The 25211-nt window shown below is 50.2% G+C and overlaps 2 protein-coding genes and 1 non-coding gene across 3 annotated transcripts; 2 read left to right on the forward strand and 1 right to left on the reverse strand.

Moving 5' to 3' along the window:
- The first annotated feature begins 563 nt into the window (after positions 1-563).
- On the forward strand, positions 564-1917 carry BCR38DRAFT_434538 (histidine phosphatase superfamily). The gene has a single exon (XM_040860309.1). It carries the CDS (start codon positions 598-600, stop codon positions 1513-1515), a length of 918 nt encoding a protein of 305 aa, XP_040715689.1. The 5' UTR covers positions 564-597; the 3' UTR covers positions 1516-1917.
- Positions 1918-7963: 6046 nt separating this feature from the next.
- Positions 7964-8066, reverse strand: BCR38DRAFT_t186. Its single transcript has one exon. It is a non-coding gene; the product is annotated as a tRNA-Thr (tRNA).
- Positions 8067-9019: 953 nt separating this feature from the next.
- Positions 9020-11263, forward strand: BCR38DRAFT_392909 (Glucanosyltransferase-domain-containing protein). The gene is made up of 3 exons (XM_040857587.1): positions 9020-9304; positions 9370-10210; positions 10312-11263. The coding sequence occupies exons 1-3, from the start codon at positions 9218-9220 to the stop codon at positions 11190-11192; spliced, it is 1809 nt and encodes a 602-aa protein (XP_040715690.1). The 5' UTR covers positions 9020-9217; the 3' UTR covers positions 11193-11263.
- Positions 11264-25211: the final 13948 nt, after the last annotated feature.

The raw sequence follows: 25211 nt of genomic DNA on the forward strand, positions 1-25211 counted from the left end.
TTAGAACCTTTTTTCTTTATTCTTCAGTTTAGGATTCTTCAATGGAGCTATCATAGACTAGTATCGTAACCTTGATCCGAACTCGCGTGCCTCTGCCTTATCACACTAGTTGATTTTACTTAAGGTTATTACACTTCGGAAGGCTAATTAAGAGCTAAGTTGTCATCGAAGGACAACAAAACGACAGCTATACAATAGAGGATCTCTTATTTTACGAGAGCTTAGGACCTCTGGTCTTAACGGGGGATTAATTAGTAGCTATAGGATAATCAACGTGTAAGTCGTTGTTGTACGAGAACGGTTGAACCACGCCGATAGCGCTGTAGGATCTACGAAGAGCCCGGACATAATGGTCATACTTATTAGAATAATAAAGATGTGACGAGGAAGAGAATTCTGATTAGTTTGAAATGACTTTTACTTTTATTATAGTCAGGTTATTGAAGTTATTCGTACGGTGACAAGACACAGTAGCCAATTTTCTTGTGTGGTACGTTAGCCGTAGATTAGCCGGACATAAAATATTTTGGCACCTGCGCTAGCTACTTAAATCACAACTTCACCTCGAACACTTGAAAATTCGGAAGCATATTTGACATGGTGATAACAACGATGCTCCTCGTCCGGCACGGGCACCGGCTATCGTGGATACTGGACCCAGTGACTGGCAAGTACAGCTCGCTTCACACGTTCCCGAGCGGACTGCCAGCGGACCCCCCGCTCGCGTCGCATGGAGTACGTCAGGCACGCGAGACCAGCATCTACTTGGACAAGGAACTGGCCGAAGTGGCTCAACAAGGCCGACTTCGTATCTACTCGAGCTTGTTCTACCGGTGCCTTGAGACGCTGAGACCGACGGTGGAACGGCTGACTTATCATGACGCCGGCTTGGCAGTGCGCGGGGAGCGAGGAATTGGCGAATGGTTTGGTAAGGCGCCGTTCTCACAGCCCACGCCTGAGCTGCCTTCCCAGCTCAAAGCCAAATTCTTCCCTTGGGTCGACGACACATACGAGTCAAGGGTGGTGCCGGATCATCATGGAGAACGCATCGACAAACTGCACGATCGCATCGCCTTGGCCCTCAGCACCATCGTCGAGGACGTCGATGCCGAGTTCAACGCAGCTGGCCGTGGTGATGACAGTGTTACATTAGTCCTCTCAACACATGCCGCGCCCATCATTGCTATGGGGAGAGTGCTAACGGGTTATATGCCTGATGATGTCAATCACCAGGATTTCAAGTGCTACACCTGTGGCATTAGCAAGTTCGTACGCCGAAACACCCAAGCTGAGACCGGCGGTTCCGAGCACTGGAGGACCAACAAGGGAGTCGCTGGTGGGTGGGATTGCGTGGCCAATAGTGACTGTAGTCATCTGAGCCAAGGCGAGGAACGGGGTTGGCATTTCCAAGGTGACGAAACCTTTGACTCATATGGGCCTGGCATGCTCATCACCGAGGACGGTGGAGTCAGCGAAAAGGTTCAGGATACCAATGAGAGCGACTCGAAGCTCTAATGGCCCAGGATCTGTCCTTCAAGTTTGGTATAGATATCCAGCTATCTCAGCCGTATGCATCGCTAGATTGATGGATAGCTACTCCATTGCCTAAGCCAGGCCCTCGATGGATATGCAGAGCACATATGAATAACGACCGGTCAATATAAGCAATCAGGTGGGATCATCAAGTTATGCCGGGTTTAGTACACTGAACTTATGAGCTATCCCATATTATTTCATCCCTGGCGAGCCGTTTATTCTGACACACCCCCTGGAGGCTAAGCACTCTCAGTAAACTTGTCTATCCATGCCTCGATCTGGCCCATGGCATCCAGAGTTTCGTATTTTCTCTGTAGTTCGTCCATCCTCTCCTTGTATTCCCATCTGTTAGTAGCCGATATATCCAGCGTACGAAGCAATGGGTTTACTGTTGCCGAAGGGTTTTTATGCCCATCAAGGTGCCAGTCCATTTGCCTCGCATGGCTGTCTCGGCCATTTCTTCCATGGTAATCACAGGCAGTATTGGCACTCAACGTATGACGGCCTACGTCCAGCCGCCATACCCGCAGTTATACACAAACATGCGGGCTAAGGGGATACCTATCTCATAAGGGAGATATTCGGCAGTGAAAATGTATGTGGGAAGCTCCAGTTCGGAGAGAAGCTTGGCTCCTTTGATGCCCAGGATGGTGACGACCAGAATGTCGGTTCAGCTAGCCAGAGACTGGGTGGTAGGGATCGTGTTCTCGGCATAGTCAACAGCCAGCGATACTTGGGTGACCATGGCCATCTGAGGTGAATATAGGGCAAGACGACGTTCTGTCCAACCTGGGACCACTAATATAGCGGCTGGAACGAGGGGCGAAAGACAGTGCTCAGCGATTCAAATTGATCTTGGGACTGATAGCACAGCGCGTGTACGACATACTCCGACTGCAGACCATGAGGAAGTCATTGGCGTCGGTAGGCAGTCGTCGTTTCTGTTTTCATGGAGATTGGGATGGCTTGACGTTCGGAAGAAGCCACCATCAGGGGCCGTAGACAGGAGTTGCAGCAACAGCAGCATTAGAGTGACGAGAAGGATTCGTGTTCAATTCACCAAGCCCAGGAAACTCGATCATTTCCAGTGAACAATCCATGTTCTACTCCGGCGGGTTGTACCTCGGTGCCGCACCATCTCAGGGTTAATGCCACCTGGAGTATACCTAATCGCCCGAGGCCAAGTCCGTTTTAATCAAAATGCGTTAACGCGATCTATAAGTTAATTAATCACCTAAGTCACTCGTACACTTTATAAATATTATATTATTACTAAGATAATTTCACTATAATATATCTTAATTAATTAGAATCCTCTTTATTACATATTTCTAATTATATCTAATAACGTCGTATATTATACCGCGACCTGGCTATTCACCACCACGAGCAACACAACTTGGACTGAACAGCAAGGAAAAAACTGGAGATTTCTGACTTTCATCGATAACTTCTTCGAACAGAGTTTTCACCACCCCCACGCCAACGAAAGTGCCCACGCACCGAACGTGGAGCGCACCAGCAGAAAGAACGCAGAGAGGGAAGGGATCGAAAGAGAACTACAAAGGGTAGAACAAGAGATTGCCGACTTGGTCCCACGTGAGAAGATTGAGGTCATGGGGGTTTGATGGAGCGTTGGCTGGGGTTGAAACTAGCCGGCAGGACGCTGGAGGAGGGGGGCGACAGACCCGCCACACATGCCGACGTACTGGCAGTGACTCTGGCCCTTGGCGAAATTCCTGCGGCGATCCAGACGATGGTTGAGAAGACCATGCAGGATACGGTGAAGAACGTGGCCTTGCCTACAACTCGATCCTGGGCCTCAATCGCCTCAGGATCGGCCCAGGGACGGGGACCCGGTGAAGCCCCAGTGTGGCAGCAGCGGGTTGTAGTGCCCCAGCGAAGGGAGAGAGAGGTAGTGATCCGGGGGACAGAGGACCCTAATATGAAGAACAGATCGGCGGCTGAGGTCGTAAAAGCGGTGAACAGTGCACGCGGCAGCACCGATGCAGTGGCGGCCCGCAGGCTGCGCAGTGGCGATACCGTAATGACGTTTAAGCAGTCGGCCTCAGCGGCGACCACGGACAGCAGGTGGGTGCGTAGTGCTTTCGGCGATAAGGCACTTCTCAACCGCAGAGAAGTTGCAGTGATCGCGAAGGGGCTGCCTGCGAAACGGCTGCGAGAGGTCCACGACGGGACAATACAAAGCACCTCTCTAAGGCTAAAAGAAACCTCCCCCGGGCGCCGCAAGCACCGTATGCGGCCCTGATACTACACGTGGATAGCGTGGAGGCGGCGATGGAACTATGCTCCAAAGGGCTTATTTGGGAGGCCCAGATATTCGATTGCGAGCCGTACGACGGCAATCTTCGGGTTCGGCAGTGCTACCAGTGCTACGAATACGGCCATATCGCGAAACACTGCAAGAAGACGGCGCGTTGCGGCGTCTGCGCTGCAACGGCACACCCAGGGGGTGAAAAAGACTGCCCCGAGAAGGCACCTAGCGGCAAAAAACGTTGTGTGAACTGCAAAGGGAAGCACACGGCGTGGGACAGGGACTGCCCTACGGCAGAACAGCAGCGGCTACGCGTACGCGAGGCGTACGCTCACCGCCCCCGACAATTTGAGGTCCGCAGCTACTCGGACGGGTTATCTAGTGAGGGCAGGCTCACACCACCTAGCTCATTGACCAGCGACGGGTTTACAGTTGTACGACCCCGGGGCCGCCCCCTGGGCGGATCGCGAGTGGAGCAGGAGCGAACCGAACGGTCTGCGTCAGCAATGCGTAGCTTCCTCACTAAGGGACGTACGAACGAAGATATACCATCGACAGCTTAATGGTAGTCTCTATTCTCTACTGGAATATCGCAGATTCAAAGGCGAACGCAACGCTAGCGCTGGATAAGGGGGGTGACTATGATATAATAGCGGTTCAAGAGCCATGGATCAACCGGCGGACGAAGGCGATTTATTGCCCGAAGTCGTCCAGGTACGAAGTAGTGTACAGCAGCGGCAGAGCTGCGCTATACGTCCATAAACGATACGACGTGGCTACGTTGCGACCCCGTACCGGGATGGACTGGAGCAGTATTACGTTCGGGGCAGGCCCGGACGCCCTTACAATCTGGTCTATCTATTCACCAAACCAGACCGGGAGCCGCTGGGTCAGCCCGCTCCAAGACCTCCCTAATGGGGCGCCGGAGGGGACAGTCCTCGTAGGGGACTTCAATACACATCACCCGCTGTGGGACGTTCACGGACGGTCGTCACGGGGCAGCGACAACGTAGTGGAGTTTGCGCGACGCTGGCGATTAGAGCTCGTTACGCCGTTCGGGGAAATCACACGGCAAAGGCACAAACAACGAGACTCAACTATCGACCTAGCCTGGGTGACGAAAGGGGCTAGGATTGATTACGATGGGGACCCGGGCCTAGAGGGCTCAGACCACAGAGCGCAAGTGATTAGGGTAATATCCAACGGGGAAGCAGTCAAGGAGGGCCGCCGCAGTGTCGAAGGGTGGAACTGGGCGATGGCGGATAAGTGGCTCATCGTAGCCGAATCAAGCCAGAGATTTATGAATTATTTGCCGGTTGAGACGATAACGGAGTTGGACCAGGCTGTTGACTGGGTTATCCGGAACCTCCAAGAGATCGCCGACGTGGCGGTCCCGAGACGCACCGTTGGCCGAGGCGCTGGGGTCCCGTGGTGGTGCCCGCAGGTTAGCAAGGCTTGCACTGAGACGAAGAGACGACGGCGAGACTACCTCCAGGCAAGGTCGCAGACCAACTGGGACGAATATACAAGAGCCGGCCAAAAACAACGGCTCGAAATCAGCGAAGCGCAGACGCGTAGCTGGCACGAGAAGCTCGAGGGGACGGCGAAGGATCACAAAAGCCTGTGGGCACTGCAGAGGTGGGCTAGGCTACGGAGCTGGGCCCCCCCTGAGGCCCACGGCTTGCCAGATCTCCGGACGGACGCCGGCGACACGCTTACGGCACGTACACATGACGAGAAGGCAAAATTACTAGCTGAGAGGTTCTTCCCAGACCCGTGTATAGATCTATCGGACCTCGATCGCGGCCTATTACAGACAAGACCAGAGCTGAACGTCCCTAGGGAGGTGAACACAATGGATATCGAGTCTATCATCAAAGGAACGGCTGCTTGGAAGGCTCCCGGCGACGACCTGATCCCCACTGGCCTGCTAAAGGCCTGCGCTGAACCCCTATGGGAGATCCTAGCGGATCTGGCAACAGCTAGCTTTAGGCTGGGGTACTACCCGGAGCGCTTCCGCTCAGCGAGGGTGGTTGTTATCCCTAAGCCTAATAAAACGACAGCTCAGAAGCAGACCCCTGGCGGCTGGCGCCCCATTGCCCTGCTTAGCACGGTAGGGAAGGTAATAGAGACGGCGATGAGCCAGCGCATCACCAAAGTAGCTGAGGCGGCCGGCCTACTACCAAACGGCCAAATGGGTAACCGCGCTGGGAGGTCCACCGAACTGGCAATACGTATAGTTGAGGACGTGGTCTATACGGCGTGGAGACGCGGGGGCATCGCCTCGCTGCTACAGCTAGACATCAGGGGGGCATTCGATACGGTCAATTACAGACGGCTGATTTCCATATTAGCCCGGAAAGGCTACCCGGAGTGGGTTCAGGAGTGGGTACGCAGCTTCGTGGAGGATAGGACGGTACGCCTCCGGTTCGATGGCAAGGAGTCAGAGCCAATCCCCCTACGAGCTGGCGTCCCCCAGGGGTCACCGCTATCCCCGATACTGTTTATATTATACATTTCAACGCTGTACGAGGAGCTAGCGGAGCAGCACCCACTACTTTTAGTAGTCGGGTTCGCGGACGACACGAACCTGCTAAGCGTCGGCACCGATCCAGACACGATCTGCCGCCGGTTGGAGAGCGCATGGGCTACGTGTCAGCGGTGGGCAGTGAGGCACGGGATGGAGTTCGCTCCTGACAAGAGTGAGCTAATGCACTTTACTAGGGCCCGAGAGCCCTTGCCGCAAAGTATTCGCCTTGGGGACGCCACAGTGTCGCCGGTAGTCTCAGCGAGGTTCCTAGGAGTCTGGTTCGACCGCAAACTGACGTGGCACGCCCATTTTGAGCGTGTTAAAACAAAAATGGCAGCTCAAAAGCTAGCCCTGACAAAGCTAGTCAATATGTCGTGGGGCTGCGATCTCATACGGGCGAGGCTGTTATATATGTCGAATATCACGTGTGTCCAATCGAGTAGTCAGAAGTGCATAAGATTGTATTATGAATGAGGTGTGTTCTTGTCTGTGTTCTATTCTCGCGAACTCCCGTTGCTCTGCCCTTTATAGATTCTTTCGGAAATGTCGGAGGTGCATTGTTCAGGTGTCTGACCCCGAACTTCGGAGTTACTTTCGGGAAGAGGGGTTCCTTTCGCCTTCTGAACTTTAAGTGACAATAGTCTTCTCTAGTGCCATATTATTTCTGAACCTAGGAACCAGGTGCCCTATCTGACAATATACGGTGGTTATCCGTAGCGCGATCGCCTTCGGGGCGACTGCGTGGCATACTATAAGTGAGGAACCGGCAGGGTACACTATGGAGAAGGAGGCCCGGGGCTCCGAGTGGATGAGTGAGGAAAAGGAGGTCCCGGCTGCCCTCCTCGGCCACTGGAGGAAGAGATGGCTCACCGGAGCAGAGCATCACGATCGCCAGCGACGCGCTATCGCTGAGGAATCGGAGCCCTTCGATGCAGATACCGAAAGGAGGCAAGTATTTCGGCCTGAACCGACTGGAGGCGTCTACGCTGTGCCAGATCAGGACGGAAAAAATAGGACTAGCAGCCTTCTTATTCAAGACAGGGGCTTTTGGCGTGTACTCGCCGCTATGCCGCTGTGGCGACGTCCCTGAGACGGCAGAGCACGTAATCCTCTTTTGCGGGCTGTTGGAAGGACCGAGGGAACGATTACGGGCCGCTATCGCACCGCGGCCACTATACTCTCGCAGAGACCTCGCAACGGCAACAGGAGAACCAGTAGTTAGTGGGACTATTGTAAGGTGGCTGCTAGGGACGGGTCGGACAGCTTCAAGGCCCAGATAGCATCGATCTTCTCAGGGGGGACTTTGTTGGTAGGTTGAGAACCAACGTAGTATGGTAGTGAACGCAACGCAGTCGCCAATAGGGCGAACCGACGACGCAGCGTATGTATTTAGTCCAGCCATTAGGGCACGGTTTGACATACGGGAGTACTGGTAGAGGTACCAGGGGCTTCGAGCCTACGGCGTATTTTTAATAATAATATATTCCGCCAACGTAGTGCTTGACGGTCGACTGGCTAGGATGCTCGTAATCCTAAACTGCACCAATCTCCCTATTATCGCTAGGTAGGCGAAGTCAACAAGGTGGGCAGCGCGCCGTAAGGGTTGACTAAACCCCCTTGTGTGTCAGCTGCGGGATTCGAACCCGCGACTCGTCACCGACCCAAGTGGGCGAGGCTCAAATCGGGACTTATCTACCAGCGAAGTGACCAACTACACCAGCCGACACAATAATAATAACAACCAGGGTGAATATACATATAGATAGTTAAAAAGCAGCAATAGATCGTTACCCTTTTTAGACTTAGTGGCTTGGCGGTACCTGACAGGATAGTAAATTTATTGCCACCCACTGTATTATAATTAAGTTGAACTAGTTCGACAAGGTGAAATTAGGTAGCTCGTTAAGGGGTGTGGCCCGCTTATAGGTGGATTACATTATCCGCTAGCGTCGATCAAGGTGTAAAACCAGATGATTACATAGTTCTAGTGAGCTAAAAGGTGTCAAATTTTGTACGAATAGGTGGAATTCAGAATGATACTCAAAATATAACACTGTTGGAACTGTCAGATAGGGCACCTGGTTCCTAGGTTCAGAAATAATATGGCACTAGAGAAGACTATTGTCACTTAAAGTTCAGAAGGCGAAAGGAACCCCTCTTCTCAAAAGTAACACCAAAGTTACCGACATGTTCTAAAGCATCTATAAAAGGCAGAGCAACGGGAGTTCGCGAGAACAGAAGACGGACAGACAAGAACACACCTCATTCATAATACAATCTTATGCACTTCTGACTACTCGATTGGACACACGTGATATTCGACAGGAACCACGATGGACGAATGATGATAGTGCGAGACTGGGACCCCTAGGCCCATGGGTTGGCGATAGCCGGCAACCATGACGTCCCATTGAGATGGTGGATCCGGACTTGGCACGTTTGATGTTTCACCCCAACTCCAGCGACAATTTGGCGTATCAGATGTCGTCTGGACCTGCATTCAGAACCCATTTTGTATTGACTGAGTCGCATTCGCGGTGGCGCAGGGCACCCTGTATCTGCTGGTTGCGAAATGGGATGAAGGGAACAAAACTGGAGGCTGCCCAGAATAGACAACTCCATGGTGTTGATGTTTCTTTACCATACCGCTTGATGCGCCTGCTCTTTAACGGGCCTTCCTTTCTATGACTCTGGATTAGTTGAATTTTTATTCTTTATTTGCACGTATTTCTTGGTCGTTCGTTAGAATACTCACTCAGATACCGACTCGCTACTTCACACAACGCGGCCATTTCAAAATATAATTTTGCTCGTCGATCTCGTTGCGGTATTTGACATCGAACATCAAATCTTTTGAATCTCATTTTCGATATAATATGGTCTACTTTTCCGCGGGCAGGGCGGCCGCCGTGCTGCTTCTGGCGCGAAATGCGGTGGCGGCTCTCGAGCCCATTGTCGCCAAGGTGCGAGCGCCTGACTGAGACTGAAACAACACAATGACAGGACGGATAGCTAATATGGATTCCAGGGGCAATACTTTTTCTACTCATCCAACGGCACCCAATTTTTCATGAGGGGAGTGGCATATCAGCAGGGAGTTGGACTTGGCGGTGGAGCTCAAGACGGTACGACGACTTTCACAGATCCGCTGGCGGACACGGCCAGCTGCCAGCGTGACATTCCGTTGTTGCAGCAGCTGGGCACCAACACGATCCGAGTGTATGCCGTCGACCCCAAGGCCGACCATACGGCTTGCATGACGGCGCTCGATGCAGCGGGCATCTATGTGGTGGCCGACCTGAGCGAGCCGGGCCTGTCCATCGATCGCGATAGCCCGACCTGGAATACCGATTTGTATGCGCGCTACACGAGTGTTATCGACAGTCTGGCCAAATTTCCGAATACTATCGGCTTCTTCGCCGGCAACGAGGTGACTAACAACAAGACCAACAGTGCCGCCTCAGCATTTGTTAAGGCTGCCGTGCGTGATAGCAAGGCCTACATCACCTCGCAGAACTTTGGCCGCTGGCTGGGCGTGGGATATGCCACCAATGATGATGCCGAGACGCGCGACAACTTGGCCGACTATTTTAACTGTGGCAACCAGACTGACGGTGTAGATTTCTGGGGTTACAATATCTATGAGTGGTGTGGTGAGAATACGTTCGCCTCGAGCGGATATCAGGAGCGCACCCAAGCATTTCAGAACTACTCGGTCCCGGCCTTCTTTTCCGAGTACGGATGCAACAATCCCGGTGGCGGTGCGGGCCGCATCTTCCAGGAGACGGGTGCGCTCTACAGCAAGCAGATGAACACTGTCTGGAGTGGTGGCATTGTATACGAGTATTTCCAGGAACAAAACGACTTTGGTGGGTGCCCCTCTCCCGTACCCCTTTTCTGGCCTCAGTTTGTCTCGAGTTAATGACAATCTGATTTTCACATAAAACTGACCTGAATACTACATATATAGGCCTCGTCGACATCACTGGAACTAAAGCTACCCCAAGAAAAGAATTTGCGGCGCTGTCGTCCCAGATCGCAATATCTGGCTACCCGACGGGTATCCAAATGGATTCCTACACGCCCACCAACACGGCCCGCGAGTGCCCCCCGGTCCAGGAAGCCTGGTCTGCGGCGTCGGCCCTGCCCCCGACCCCGAATACGGCCAGCTGCGAGACCATGTTCAACACGCTCTCGTGCGTGCCGTCTGATACCGTCACCGCCAAGGACATGGGTGCCCTCTTCGGCACCGTCTGTGGCATGGATCCAATGGCTTGTACGGGCATAGCCGCTGATACTACCACCGGTACATACGGCGACTTCGCTATGTGTGCCCCGGGTCAACAGCTGGCACTTGTCATGAACCAGTACTATGTCAACCAGGGCTCCGCCGCGTCTGCCTGCGACTTCAACGGCCAGGCCAAACTCGTCACCCCAAGTAATGCCGTGGTCCAAGGCGGCTCTACTGGCTCTACTGGCGCTACTGGCGCTACTGGCTCTTCTGGCACTACTGGCTCTTCTGGCTCTACTGGCTCTACGGGCTCTACGGGCTCTACTAACTCCACAGGCTCTACTGGCGCTACGGGCTCTACGGGCTCTACTGGCGCTACTGGCTCTACTAACTCCACTGGCACCACCGGCAGTGACAGCACCACCAATGCCGATAGCAACATCGGTGGCTCTGATTCCGGCAGCAATACCGAAGGTGCCACCAGCGATAGCCCCAGCACTACCATTGGCGACAATACCAATAGTGCTGTGTCGTCGGTAGTACAAAGCAATGCACAGGGCCATTACGTGCCAGCCTCTTGTCTCGTGGCGTCCGTACTTGCTGCGATGACATTGTTCTAATAGCTCAACAAGGGGGGGTCACAAGCTACAGCCTTAATGGTTCACTAGATTGGATAACAAAGCATGCGAGGCCATCTTCTATGCGGCTGGGAATATTGTACATAATACATCATTAGCATTTGCCGTACATTAAGGTTTGGACCTAAAAAGACATGCTGTAATAGTGCAACGTAGGTAGACAATGTTAATACATTATGTGGGACCCGAAAGAAGAAAACGAATTATTTTTAAAAGAAAATGCTATCTTAACAGTATTTCAACTATCGGTAATGCGATCCACTAGGTTATTAATTACTAAGTAGGACGCAAAAAATAGGACTAGCAGCCTTCTTATTCAAGACAGGGGCTTTTGGCGTGTACTCGCCGCTATGCCGCTGTGGCGACGCCCCTGAGACGGCAGAGCACGTAATCCTCTTTTGCGGGCTGTTGGAAGGACCGAGGGAACGATTACGGGCCGCTATCGCACCGCGGCCACTATACTCTCGCAGAGACCTCGCAACGGCAACAGGAGAACCAGTAGTTAGTGGGACTATTGTAAGGTGGCTGCTAGGGACGGGTCGGACAGCTTCAAGGCCCAGATAGCATCGATCTTTTCAGGGGGGACTGTGTTGGTAGGTTGAGAACCAACGTAGTATGGTAGTGGACGTAACGCAGTCGCCAATAGGGCGAACCGACGACGCAGCGTATGTATTTAGTCCAGCCATTAGGGCACGGTTTGACATACGGGAGTACTAGTAGAGGTACCGGGGGCTTCGAGCCTACGGCGTATTTAATAATAATAATAATAATAATATTAAAGTTACTATTATTACTTCCCCGAATATTATAGCCTCGCGTCCTTAGTAAGTTTAATACTAGAGTTAGCTAGTTTAAGGGAATAGTAGCTAACTACTAAGAAGTCCCCAAGTAGGTTAAATTATAGGATTCTAAAACCCCTATTAGATTTATTAATAAGAAGAGAAGTTCGATACATTTTAAATTTATACTATAATACTCGTATATTCCCTTATTTAATCGGATCTATGAAATTATACTTACTATAAGATATACGGATTATACGAGAGGACAATACTAATCTAAAAGATAGCTAATAAAACCGAAGTTATCGTTATACGAAGCCTTCGAGTCTATTTTCACCCCTAAGAAGGAGTACGATAGTCTATAACCTTTATCTTATCCTAATTAGGATAAGGTAGCTATATATACTATATATAAAAAATATTAAATACACCGTAGGTGTTAACCCTCGCTACCTCGACAGGTACTCCCTTAAGGGGTTCTAGATTATTATTATTATTATTAAATACGCCGTAGCCTCGAAGCCCCCGGTACCTCTACTAGTACTCCCGTGTGTCGAACCGTGCCCTAATGGCTGGACTAAATACATACGCTGCGTCATCGGTTCGCCCCATTGGCGACTGCGTTGCGTTCACTACCATACTACGTTGGTTCTCAACCTACCAACAAAGTCCCCCCTGAGAAGATCGATGCTATCTGGGCCTTGAAGCTGTCCGACCCGTCCCTAGCAGCCACCTTACAATAGTCCCACTAACTACTGGTTCTCCTGTTGCCGTTGCGAGGTCTCTGCGAGAGTATAGTGGCCGCGGTGCGATAGCGGCCCGTAATCGTTCCCTCGGTCCTTCCAACAGCCCGCAAAAGAGGATTACGTGCTCTGCCGTCTCAGGGACGTCGCCACAGCGGCATAGCGGCGAGTACACGCCAAAAGCCCCTGTCTTGAATAAGAAGGCTGCTAGTCCTATTTTTCCGTCCTGATCTGGCACAGCGTAGACGCCTCCAGTCGGTTCAGGCCGAAATACTTGCCTCCTTTCGGTATCTATTTTTCCGGTCCTGATCTGGCATAGAGTAGACGCCTCCGGTCGGTTTAGGTCTGAGTACTTGCCCGGTTTCGGCATTCGCATCGAGGGGCCCTCCTGCTCGTTGGCGATAGCGCGTCGCTGGCGGTCGTGTTGTGCTGCCCCGGAGAGCCATCTCTTCTCCCAGTGGTCTAGAAGGGCGGCCGGGACTTCCTTCGCCTTGCCTATCCACTCAGAGCCCCTAGCCTGCTTCTCCATCGTGTACCTCGCTGGTCTGAGCGATTGTGACGTCCGCTTCCGTTTCGCCGGCGTGTCCTGTCGGAGTATGTGTGACGCTCTCGCGCTCGCGCTCCGAAGCAGGCTACTTTTGCCGTTATTCCGTAGCCGTTCTTCAAATTTCGCCGCCCGGGCACTGAGATATAGGTCTAGTGGCGGGATAGCTGCCTCTATTTCTAGGTGTCGGACCGGTGTCGCTTTATAGGCGCCACAGACTATTCGGAGGCACTCATTCTGTATCCCGACTAGGCTCTTAGCTGGTCCCGCTGGTTCCTCGCTTATAGTGTGCCACGCAGCCGCCCCGAAGGCGATCGCGCTGCGAATAACCGACGTGTACAGTAGTCTCGCCCGTATGAGATCGCAGCCCCACGCCATGTTCACTAGCTTTGTTAGGGCTAGCTTCTGAGTCGCCATTTTTGATTTAACCCGCTCGGTATGGGCGTGCCACGTTAATTTGCGGTCAAACCAGACCCCTAGGAACCTTGCCGAGACCTTCGGCGTTGCTGTAGCGTTTCCAAGACGGATACTCTGCGGGGAGGGGTCTCGGGTTCTAGTGAAGTGCATCAGCTCACTCTTGTCCGGAGCGAACTCCATCCCGTGCCTGGCGGCCCACCGTTGGCACGTAGCCCAAGCGTCCTCTAGTCGGCGGCAGGTCATGCCCGTGTCTGTGCTCACGCTGAGTAGGTTCGTATCGTCCGCGAACCCTACGACTAAGAGTAGGGGGTGTTTCTCCGCTAGTTCCTCATATAGCGTCGAGATATATAGGATAAATAGTATCGGGGAGAGTGACGACCCCTGGGGGACGCCAGCTCGTAGAGGGATCAGCTCTGACTCCTTACCGTCGAACCGGAGGCGTACTGTCCTATCCTCTACGAAGCTGTGTACCCATTCCTGAACCCACTCCGGGTAGCCCTTCCGGGCTAGTATAGAAATCAAACGCCTGTGGTTAAGTGTGTCGAACGCCCCCTTAATATCAAGTTGTAGTAGTGTGGCGATCCCTCCGCGCCTCCAAGCTGTATAGGTTACGTCCTCGACTATACGTATCGCTAATTCGGTGGACCGCCCCTTTCGGTTACCCATTTGGCCGTTTGGTAGCAGACCGGCCGTCTCCGCGACGGTAGTGATACGCTGGCATATCACCGCCTCTATCACCTTCCCTATCGTACTAAGCAGCGCTATCGGTCGCCAGCCGCTAGGGGTCTGCTTTTGGGCTGTCGTTTTGTTCGGCTTAGGGATAACGACTACCTTTGCCGAGCGGAGGCCCTCCGGGTAGTATCCTAGCCTAAAGCTTACGGTCGCTATATCCGCTAGGATCTCCCATAGGGGTTTACCACAGATTTTCAGTAGGCCCGTAGGGATCTGGTCATCGCCGGGGGCCTTCCAAGCCGCTGTCTTCTTGATAACAGCCTCGATGTCCTTCGCGTTTACCTCCTTAGGGACGTCCAGGTCTGGTCTCGTCCGTGGCGGGTTGTGATCGAGATCCGACAGGTCTATATCCAGGTCTGGGAAGAACCTCTCAGCTAGTAGCTTTGACTTCTCGTCGTGGGTGCGCGCTGTGGGTGCATCGCTTGCGTTCCGTCGAAGATCCGGCATCCCATGGGTGTCAGGGGGTGTCCAGCTCCGCAGCCTAGCCCATCTCTGTAATGCCCAAAGGCTTTTATGATCCTTCGCCGTTCTCTCGAGTTTTTCATGCCAGCTCCGCGCCTGTGCCTCGCTGATTTCGAGCGGTTGTTTTTGGTTAGCTCTTAAGTATTCGTCCCAGTTAGTCTGCGACCTCGCGTGGAGGTAATCTCGTCGTCGCCTCTTCGTCTCAGCGCAAGCCTTGCTGACCTGGGGGCACCACCACGGGGTCCCGGCGCCTCTACCAACAGTACGCCTAGGGGCCGCTACGTCGGCGATCTCTTGGAGGTTTTGGATGACCCAATCGACCGCCTGGTCTAGCTCTGTTCTCGTCTCAACCGGCAAATAGTTCATGAATCTCTGGCCCGACTCGGCTACGATTAGCCACTTATCTGCCATCGTCCAATTCCACCCCTCGGTGTTACGGCGGCCTTCATTCGCTGCCTCCTCGTTAGATATTACCCTGATTACTTGCGCCCTATGGTCCGATCCCTCTAGGCCCGGGTCCCCTTCGTAGTCTATTACGGTCCCCTTCGTCGCCCATGCAAGGTCGATAGTTGAGTCCCTTTGTCTGTGTCTTTGCCGTGTAATTTCCCCGAAAGGTGTGGCGAGTTCTAATTGCCACCGTCGCGCAAACTCTATCACATTCTCGCTACCCCGTGACGATCATCCGTGTATGTCCCACAACGGGTGATGTGTGTTGAAGTCCCCTACGAGGACCTGCTTCCCTTCCGGGGCCTCACTAGGGAGGTCCCGGAGCGGGCTAATCCAGCGGCTTCCGGACTGGTTTGGTGAATAGATAGACCAGATGGTAAGGGCATCCGGGCCTGTTCCTAATGTGATACTGCTCCAGTCGGTACCCGTTCGGGGTCGTAGCGAGGCTACATCGTAGCGTTTATGGACGTATAGCGCGGCTCGGCCGCTACTATAGACTGCCTCGTATCTAGACGACCTTGGGCAGTAGATTGACTTCGTCTGTCGATTAATCCATGGCTCTTGTACCGCTATTATATCGTGATCGCCTCCCTTCTCAATCGCTAGCGCTGCGTTCGCTTTTGAATCCGCAATATTCCACTAGAGAATGGAGACTACCATTACGCTGCCGGTGGTATTTCTTCGTTCGTGCATCCCTTAGTAAGGAAGCTTCGCATTGCTGACGCTGAGCGCTCGGTCCGCACTTGCTCCGCCTGTGATCCGCCTGGAGGGCGGCCCCGGGGTCGTACGATCGTAAACCCATCGCTAGTTAACGAGCTAGGTGGAGTGAGCCTGCCTTCGCTAGACAGCCCGTCCGAGTAGCTACGGACCTCAAACTGCCGGGGGCGGTGGGCGTACGCTTCGCATACGCGTAGTCGCTGTTGTTCCGCCGTCGGACAGACTCTGTCCCACGCTGCGTGTTTCCCATTACAGTTTACGCAGCGTTTTCTGCCGCTTGAGGCCTTCTCGGGGCAGTCTTTTTCGCCCCCTGGGTGTGCCGTCGCGGCGCATATACCGCAACGTCTCGTCTTTTTACAGTGCTTCGCTATGTGGCCATATTCGTAGCACTGGTAGCACTGTCGGACCCGGAGATTGCCGTCGTACGGCTCACAGTCGAATATCTGGGCCTCCCATATAAGTCCCTCAGAGCACAGCTCCATCGCCGCCTCGACGCTATCCACGTGTAGTATCAGAGCCGCGTATGGTGCCTGGGGCGTCCGGGGGAGGTTTCTTTTAGCCCTAGAGAGGTGCTTCGTATTATCTCGCTTTAGGTCCTTGAGTAGTTGGTTCTCATCATGGACCTCTCGTAAACGTTTCGCAGGTAGGCCTTTTGCGATAACTGCAACCTCCCTGCGGTTGAGGAGTGCCTTATCGCCGAAGGCGTTGCGTACCCACCGGCTATCCGTGGTCGCCGCCGAGGCCGATTGTTTGAACGTTACCACGGTGTCGCCACTGCGTAGCCTGCGGGCCGCTACGGCGTCGGTGCTACCGCGTGCCTTATTCACTGCTTTGACGACTTCAGCCGCCGTCCTGTTCTTCATACTGGGGTCTTCCGTCCCTCGGATCACTATTTCTCTTTCCCTTCGCTGGGGTACAACGACCCGTTGCTGCCACACCGGAGCTCCGACGGGTTCCCTCCCTTGGGCCGTTCCCGAGGCGACTGAGGCCCAGGACCTGGTCGTAGGCATAGCTACGCTTTTCACGGTGTCTTGTATCGTCTTTTGTACTGTAGTCGTAATCCCCTCGGTAAGTGCTTGGATCGCTGCTAGTACGTCGGCTGGTGTAGCGGATCGGTCTTCGCCCTGTTCCAGCGCCTTGCCGGCTAGCTTTAGCTCATGCCAGCGTTCCATTAAGCCTCCCATAACCTCGATCTTCTCGGGAGGTACTAAGTCGGTAATCTTTTGTTCGACGCTCGCTCGTTCGCTGTCGACTTGCTTCTTCGTTGCGTTTTCGTCGCTACTACGCTCCACGCTCGGCGCGTAGGCGCTTTCGTTCGCTTGGGGGTGGTGAAAACTCTGTTGCAGTCCCGCCCGCCCCCCGTCAATTACCATCGGCATCTCCATGGCTTTGCCCCCTCGATTCGCAAGCGATGCGAGGTCACTATCCGATGTAAGCGCCTATAAAAATCGATTGCCGTAATCTGTTTGATGGTTTAACGCTGTTCGATGAAGTTATCGATGAATCTCAAAAACCCCGTCCTTGCTGTTGGGCTACGTATAATATCATCCTTAACTTCTTTCTTAAGTCCTTAGTAGAATTATACTTTTAGGGCGTGTTTATCCTAATCTAGGTATAATAATACTTATCTGAGAACAAGGGCGTAATAAGCAGCCGATGAAGTTTATCAAAGATTTAGGAGCTATCTCTTGGCTATCCTAGTCTTATCGGGATTACCGAATATAGCTTTAAGTCGTTTTCCGAATTCCTCGTAGTCGTTAAAGATTATTTAGGTATCCTAATCTCTTTCTATATAATTATTATAATCTGTCGGCTGGTGTAGTTGGTCACTTCGCTGGTAGATAAGTCCACATTTGAGCCTTCCCACTTAGCTCGGTGAAAAGTCGCGGGTCCGAATTCCGCAGCTGACACACAAGGGGGTTTAGTCAACCCTTACGGCGTGCTGCCCACCTTGTTGACTTCGCCTACCTAGCGATAATAGGGAGATTGGTGCAGTTTAGGATTACGAGCATCCTAGCCAGTCGACCGTCAAGCACTACATCGGCGGAATATAACTCGACAGCCGGTCCAGAATTCGAATCGTTAATCCGACCCCTTATCGGACCTCGCCTATCCGATAACGCTCATCGGCGAACCCGTCCCCTCACGATAGAAGGCGCGCAGCACGCCCTCTCCCCGCGATTCTTGCGAGCGTCTAGACCACGTTACGGTCTATCCACTTGAGCGTATGGTTGAGATGTATACGCTCGACGAGAACCCCAATTAGCAGATACTACGACTTGTCGCGACAGAAAATAGTCGAGCATCTTCTGCACATCAGCAGCATCCCACCCCTGAGGACGAATTTAAGTGCCACATTACCACACTTATCAGTAGTTCAGGCAGGGGTTGTAGCACGGACTTAGGGAGGGACAGGAGGTTTAGTAGTCGTTTGGCTACAAGTTTACCTGTATAACGGCCCGACGCGGCTTAAGGGCCCGCTATATCATCTATAGCCCCTTAAGGGAGTACTTGTAGAGGTACCGAGGGTTAACACCTACGGTGTATTTAATATTATATTATTTTATAACTAACTAAGTACCTATAACGTGATCCACAAGTCATTTTCGCACACAAGTCACTTTCGCACTTTTCTTGGCACCTTCAAGTAATTCAGTAATATCCTATGCATAACCCGCATTTTATCCTTTAAATTACTCAAAATCTTCTTCATTATCAGTTTCTACTTCTATTGAACAAGTCCTTGCATTATGTCCAGTCCCTCCGCAAATACCACAGCGCCTTATACCGGTCTGCCGGCGCTTTACAGGACGACTGCTTCCGCCTTCTTCCTCCTCCATAACCTTGATATCACCCCTCAAGGCCCGTAAAACTTGTGCATCACCTATACTAAGTGCTCCTCCATATTGGATTTGCTTATTTTTCGTCCTACGACGCTTACTTAGTGTATGGTTCGTCTCACGAAGCTCTTCGTTCTCCCGACGTAATAATGCATTCTCATGCATCATTGCATGCGTAGCCTTTGTAATCGAGTTAATTGAGTTCAAAATATGCGTCGGCGAGCTGTCTTGATGCCTCTGGACGCTACTTTTAATCAAAGTTGACTGCGATTCGGCTTCGAGGGTGTTGGTAGGCGTCTTAGAAACCCAGACGGAGGGAGGCAATTGGGGGTCGAGTGTCGGTGTTCGTACTACTTTTGCGATATCCAACGTAGATATGACCCTATCCGGGTTAAAAGGAACAAGTCCAGCTGCTTCGAGTCCTGATCTGATGTTTTTTTCGTGAAAAGTACCAATGAAAGCTTCTAAAAACCCAGCTAAGAAATTCTGCTTCTCAATATGGGTTTGATGCCTTCGCATTAAACCCTCCACGAACGCACCGTACAGCCTTTTCAACACACTAAAAGGTCCCAAATCCAAAGGCTGGAGCTTGTGAGATGAATGGGAAGGCATACACAATGTAATTACGCCGTGCGCCGCGAGGTAAGTCTCAAAATCCATCGAGTGGTGGCTCTCGTGACCATCCAATATTAAGGGACTTTTCGCACCCTTCCGACGGCTAATAATATGTTGAACAAAGTGTTTTGCCCATTCCACACCAATATTATTAGTAGTCCAACCGTCATGGGAAAGGTCGACCTTCCAGTTGGCCGGTAGGTCGTTACCGCGATATCACGAAGCAAGATGAACCTTGCCCGCGAAGATGATGTACGGCGGTACCGCCCAACCTTGCGAATTAATAGCCTGGATCACCGTAACCCATTCCCGACCTCCTTGTGTAGCCTGTCTAGGCCGTCCGTGTCTTTCTGCACTCGTTACAACCATACCGGTTGTGATTATGCCCATTAGGAAGCCCGTCTCGTCAAAGTTGTAGATATCCTCCGGTAGGATACCGTATTTAGCGATTGTGTCCCTAACAAGCTCAAACCACGCGTAATACGCGATAGGATCTTCGCTAAATACCCTCTGGTAATCAATTCGACGGTTTAAACCCGTTCGGAGGTCTTGTCGGCGGTTAACGAAGTTCGTGGTCCAGTTCTTGCCGACGGGGGGCGCGTCGCGTACGCGTCGTAGGATATTCGCCATTTCTTCAACGTATCGAAGCCGAGGAGGAAATGCTCGCGCATGTAGCTCAATTATACGTCGGGAAATCGAATCCTCTTCGGTTTGAGTTAGATTTCGTTTTAACATATTAGCTTCGTGTCGCGTTTGGTCGCCGTCGAATCGATTCTTTAGTGTATGGTCGCAAACGTTGTAGATACGGCCAAGCTTACGCCATGAAATTTCAGGGTTGCGCTTTTTAGCTTGGATAGCTAGCTGAAGATCGGCTTCTTTGGATTTACGAGGCATGTTGTGGGAGGGAAGAAAAGTGCAAGCTAAGTTAAAAGGTTGAAATATTTGAAAAAGTGCGAAAGTGACTTGTGTGCGAAAATGACTTGTGGATCACGTTATATCTATATATATTAGATTAAGATAGATCTAGCTCGACCCTAGATCGAAAGGATTAAATAATGATCTAAGAGATCTAGTAGGGATTAGTAAAGAAGAGACGGGTATATAAGGGATAGGATTCCTAGATATTTTATAGATAGATAGTCTCTACTTTAGTAATTCATCTAAGTATTAATCCAACCTATTAGTAAAGCGTATTACCTTAACGACTCTATTTCCAGTTCCCCATACTTCAATACTTACGTTACCCTAGTACTATACTCTATACGTTACATCCTATAGTATTACTAAAGGACTCCTCAGTAGGACTTACTTACTAGCACAAACCCTTACAAGACTCTTTAGTGGTTTACGTAGCTAGACTATTAGAGGTTTCCTTACACTTACCTCCTCCCTTTCTATCCGTATCTTTTTCCGGTTACGTAGGCCCAGCAACTCGTAATATATCTAGTCGCTAATAACTAATACTTCTTCTACTAAGTATAGTTAACGATAAAGATACTACTATCCTCTCTACTCTTCCTTGTAGCGGGGTGATTAACGAGAAATCCTCCTAAGTTCTGGTCTTCCTCTCTATACTAGAGGATACTTCCGCTTAAATAACCTTATCCCCTTTACGGTTACTACCTTAGAGCTCTTAAGGGGTATGCCGGGGTTATTAGTAATTCCTCGCCGCTATTACACTAATATAAAGCTATAAGGATATTAAAATACGATATGGAAAGCCCACGCCTCTCGGTAGCTTTTAAATATGGACAATAATAGAGTTACCGACGTCTTACTCTGAAGTATTCCTAAGGAGCTAATAATTGGAGATTTATCGTTATCGTAAGATCTTTATGAAAGCGCTTAGTATGGTTTTAGTTGTTTGTTAATACACCTATACCTAGTACATAGTAATATTTAGATCATATTTCTATTCTTTAAATACTTTGATAATAGCTATTAGTTCCTGATCGTAGATTTAGTAGTTAGGTTCTAGTCCGTTAAGTTTCTTTAAAAAGAAAGCTACCGGGTATAGCTTTCTATTCTCGTCTCATTACCGTAGCTATTCTTCGATCGCCTAGTCTAAGGCGTTAGTTTCGATTTGAATTAGTTCTTAAGGTTATCTATAGCGAGTACTAGCTCCTATAATATCTATTACTTCTATTAGAATAGTTTATTCTTCTACCTCAGGTCTATTAAATATCGGGTATCGTTACTATAACCTTTTACGAATATACAATAAAAATTCGTAAAGCCGAGGGATCCTCTAACTTCCTTAGTATAGGTTAACACTAGCTCTTCTTTAATTACTAATATCCTACGAAATACCTTACTATAATTTGAATGTTATTAATATTCGAATTTAACCTAGGGGTATCGCATATCTTACGAAGTCAACTTCCTTCTAACGTACCTCACGGTCCAATTGAACACTTCTTAAGACCTCATACAATAAGATATAAGTTAATTCAACTATAACGTAAAAGATAATTAAAACTACTCGGAACTATCTTCTTCAGATATCTCTTTACTATTCTGACAAGTACGGATATTATGACCGGGCTCTCCGCATATCCTACAGCGTTGCTGAATTATCTCTGGCCTCCTCGTACGACTACGACTCCAGCGTGATTTATTATCTAACTCTCCGTTAACTAGCTTTTGAGACTGTAAATCTTCTCCAGCTTGTATACGAAGTGATCCTCCATACTATAAACGTTTTTTTCTCGTATAACGCCGCCGGCTAAGTGTCTCATTTGCCTTTCGTAGCCACGATAACCCAATACTTTGGTAGTAGGCTATTTTCGTACCACGAAGATAGGTGAGTTTTACCAGCAAAGATGATATACGGAGGGATAGTATAGCCGTCCAATCCGACGCCCTGGATAACTGTGACCCATTCCCTATTCCCTTGCTGTACTACTCTAGGTCTTCCACGTCGATCAGAGATCGTTACAACTATCTCGGATGAGATTTGACGCATAAGAAACCCAGTCTCGTCAAAATTATAGATATCCTCCTCTTGAATTCCATACTTATTAATTGTATTCCGCACGAGATAAAACCACGCGCGGTACGCGTCGGGATCTTCGCAGAGGACTCTCTGGTAGTCGATTCTTCGATTAAAACGCGTCCGGAGGTCTGGTTGTCGTCGTACGAAGCTCGAAGCCCAGTTAATACCGACGCGTCCTGCGTCGCGTTGGTGGAGTAGTCGATTCGCCATATCTTCAACACCACTTATTCGAGGAGGAAATGATCGTGAATCTAGGTCGACTATGTAGCGTACGATGGCGTCTTCTTCGGAATAGGTAAGCTTTTGCGTTGGTGATCGTATATCATGTCGTGAAGTACCGCCGCGATATCGGTGACGTAAGGTTGTATGAGGGATATTATAGATCCGTGCTACGGATCGTACGCTTAGTTTGGGGTTATTTTGAACCGCTTGAAGCGCTAATTGAATATCGCTTTCTTCCCAATTACGTGCCATTGTAGAAGGTGGAAATTAAGGGATAAAACCTAGGTTGTACGGAAATGCGCGAAAGTGTTCAATTGGACCGTGGGGTACGTTAGTAGAACTACTACGAGCTTTACGTATTATACTTTCTTTAGGACTTCGTAGACGTATTATTTATAGTTTTCGAGGGTCTTTAAATAGATAAGGATATCGTCTAGGTATACTATGACGATATAGTCGAGGTACTCTCATAAAACGTAAATAATTATCGCTTAAAACTCGTAAGTACGTTAGTAAGGCTATAAGGTATTACTAGGTATTCGAAGTATCTATATCGTATCCTAAACGTAGTCTTCTATTCTTCGCTTTTTCTAATTCGAAGTACATTATAATTGTCCTTTAGATCTAAAATAGTACATTACTAGGCTCTATAGAGTTTGTCGTGTGATTGCTTAATTACGGGTAGGGGGTATCAATTCTTAATAGTAATATTTAGTAGTCGATAATCTACGTAGAGTCGTGATTAACTAGTTCGCTATACTATTATTATATTCCATCGTGTTGTACTTTCGTATATATTAGCTTAGACTTCTAAGACTAGTCTCGTCAAGTTTACCTTGTAATCTATAATATCCGTAATATCGAGCGTAAGGTGTTCTTATCGGTATTAGATATTAAGAGGGAGTTCTATAGTTTCCTTATTAACTATTCCTCCTCTAACGTAGTTTAACACCGAGTCGCGCATATCACCAAGTCGCGCACTTTTTCAACTTTTCCAACCTTTTGACTTCAACACTTATTTCCTCAACAACAACACCATGTCAGTTCAAACCCAAGAAGCCAAAATCAACCTTGCCATCGAAGCTATCCGATCGACCAAAAATATGAGCCAACATCGAGCAGCAAAGCTATACGGTGTACCCGAGTCCTCACTCCGTGACAGAATCCCCGGTCGCACCCCACGTACCGAAATCTGGCCGAATAGCGCACTACTCGCCAAGATAGAGGAAAGAGCTATTGTTCAGCATGTACTTGACCTAGATTTGAGAGGGTTTCCTCCCCGGCTAGAGGGTGTGGAAGATATGGCCAATTAAGATATGGCCAATTCCATTCTTGCGACGCGGGGTACCCGACGCGTCGGCAAGCTCTGGGCGCATCGCTTTGTAAAGCGAACCCCAGAGTTACAAACGCGTTTTTCTCGCTCGTATGACTTCCAGAGGGCCCTCTGCGAGGATCCAAAGATTATTGCGGACTGGTTCCGGCTTGTATCGAATATGAGGGCCAAATACGGGATCCAGGACTGCGATATGTGGAACTTCGACGAGACGGGCTTTATGATGGGCGTTACCTCGTCTGAACGTAATGGTAGAGGCAAGAAGGTCCAGCCAGGTAACCGGGAATGGGCCACGGCGATTACCTGTGTCAATTCGGAGGGTCGCGACATCCCGCCATTTCTGGTAATTCAAGGGAACTATCACCTTGCTAATTGGTATACTGAGGGGGGACCTACCAGCCGATTGGGTAGTCAAACCGACCGAAAACGGGTGGACGAACAACGAGACTGGTCTAGACTGGATCAAACATTTCAACAAGCACACTATCTCGACCAAAAGAGGCGTGTATCGGCTGTTAGTATTGGACGGGCATGAGAGTCATACATCGGCCGATTTAGAGTCTTATTGCAAGTCTAATGGCATTATTACTATCAGTCTGCCCCCGCGCTCGTCTCATCTAACCCAGCCACTTGATGTCGGGTGCTTTGGGGTCTTGAAACGTATATACGGTCGAGAGATTGATATATTTATCAAGTCCCATATTAACCACATTACTAAGGTCGAGTTCTTTATCGCTTTTAAGGATGCTTATTTAAAGACAATAACGTCATCCACAAGTCATTTTCGCACACAAGTCACTTTCGCACTTTTTCAAATATTTCAACCTTTTAACTTAGCCTGTACTTTTCTTCCCTCCCACAATATGCCTCGTAAATCTAAAGAAGCCGGTCTTCAGCTAGCTATCCAAGCTAAAAAGCGCAACCCTGAAATTTCATGGCGTAAGCTTGGCCGTATCTACAACGTTTGCGACCGTACACTAAAGAATCGATTCGACGGCGACCAAACGCGACACGTGTCGAATATCACGTGTGTCCAATCGAGTAGTCAGCAGTGCGTAAGATTGTATATAAATGAGGTGTGTTCTTGTCTGTCTGTCTTCTTGTCAGGGTACGGCCTGGACCGAAGGCGATAGTACAGAGTGAAGGGGAGAA

This window comes from Pseudomassariella vexata (assembly GCF_002105095.1).
Source record: "Pseudomassariella vexata strain CBS 129021 chromosome Unknown BCR38scaffold_7, whole genome shotgun sequence".
Taxonomy (NCBI): domain Eukaryota; kingdom Fungi; phylum Ascomycota; class Sordariomycetes; order Amphisphaeriales; family Pseudomassariaceae; genus Pseudomassariella; species Pseudomassariella vexata.

Excerpts from the sequence above, each read along its gene's own strand:
- BCR38DRAFT_434538 (XM_040860309.1), top strand. The coding sequence starts at position 598 with ATGGTGATAACAACGATGCTCCTCGTCCGGCACGGGCACCGGCTATCG.
- BCR38DRAFT_392909 (XM_040857587.1), top strand. The coding sequence starts at position 9,218 with ATGGTCTACTTTTCCGCGGGCAGGGCGGCCGCCGTGCTGCTTCTGGCG. Across the intron at positions 9,305-9,369 it reads TCGAGCCCATTGTCGCCAAG|GGGCAATACTTTTTCTACTC; the intron begins GTGCGAGCGCCT and ends TATGGATTCCAG. Across the intron at positions 10,211-10,311 it reads CCAGGAACAAAACGACTTTG|GCCTCGTCGACATCACTGGA; the intron begins GTGGGTGCCCCT and ends CTACATATATAG.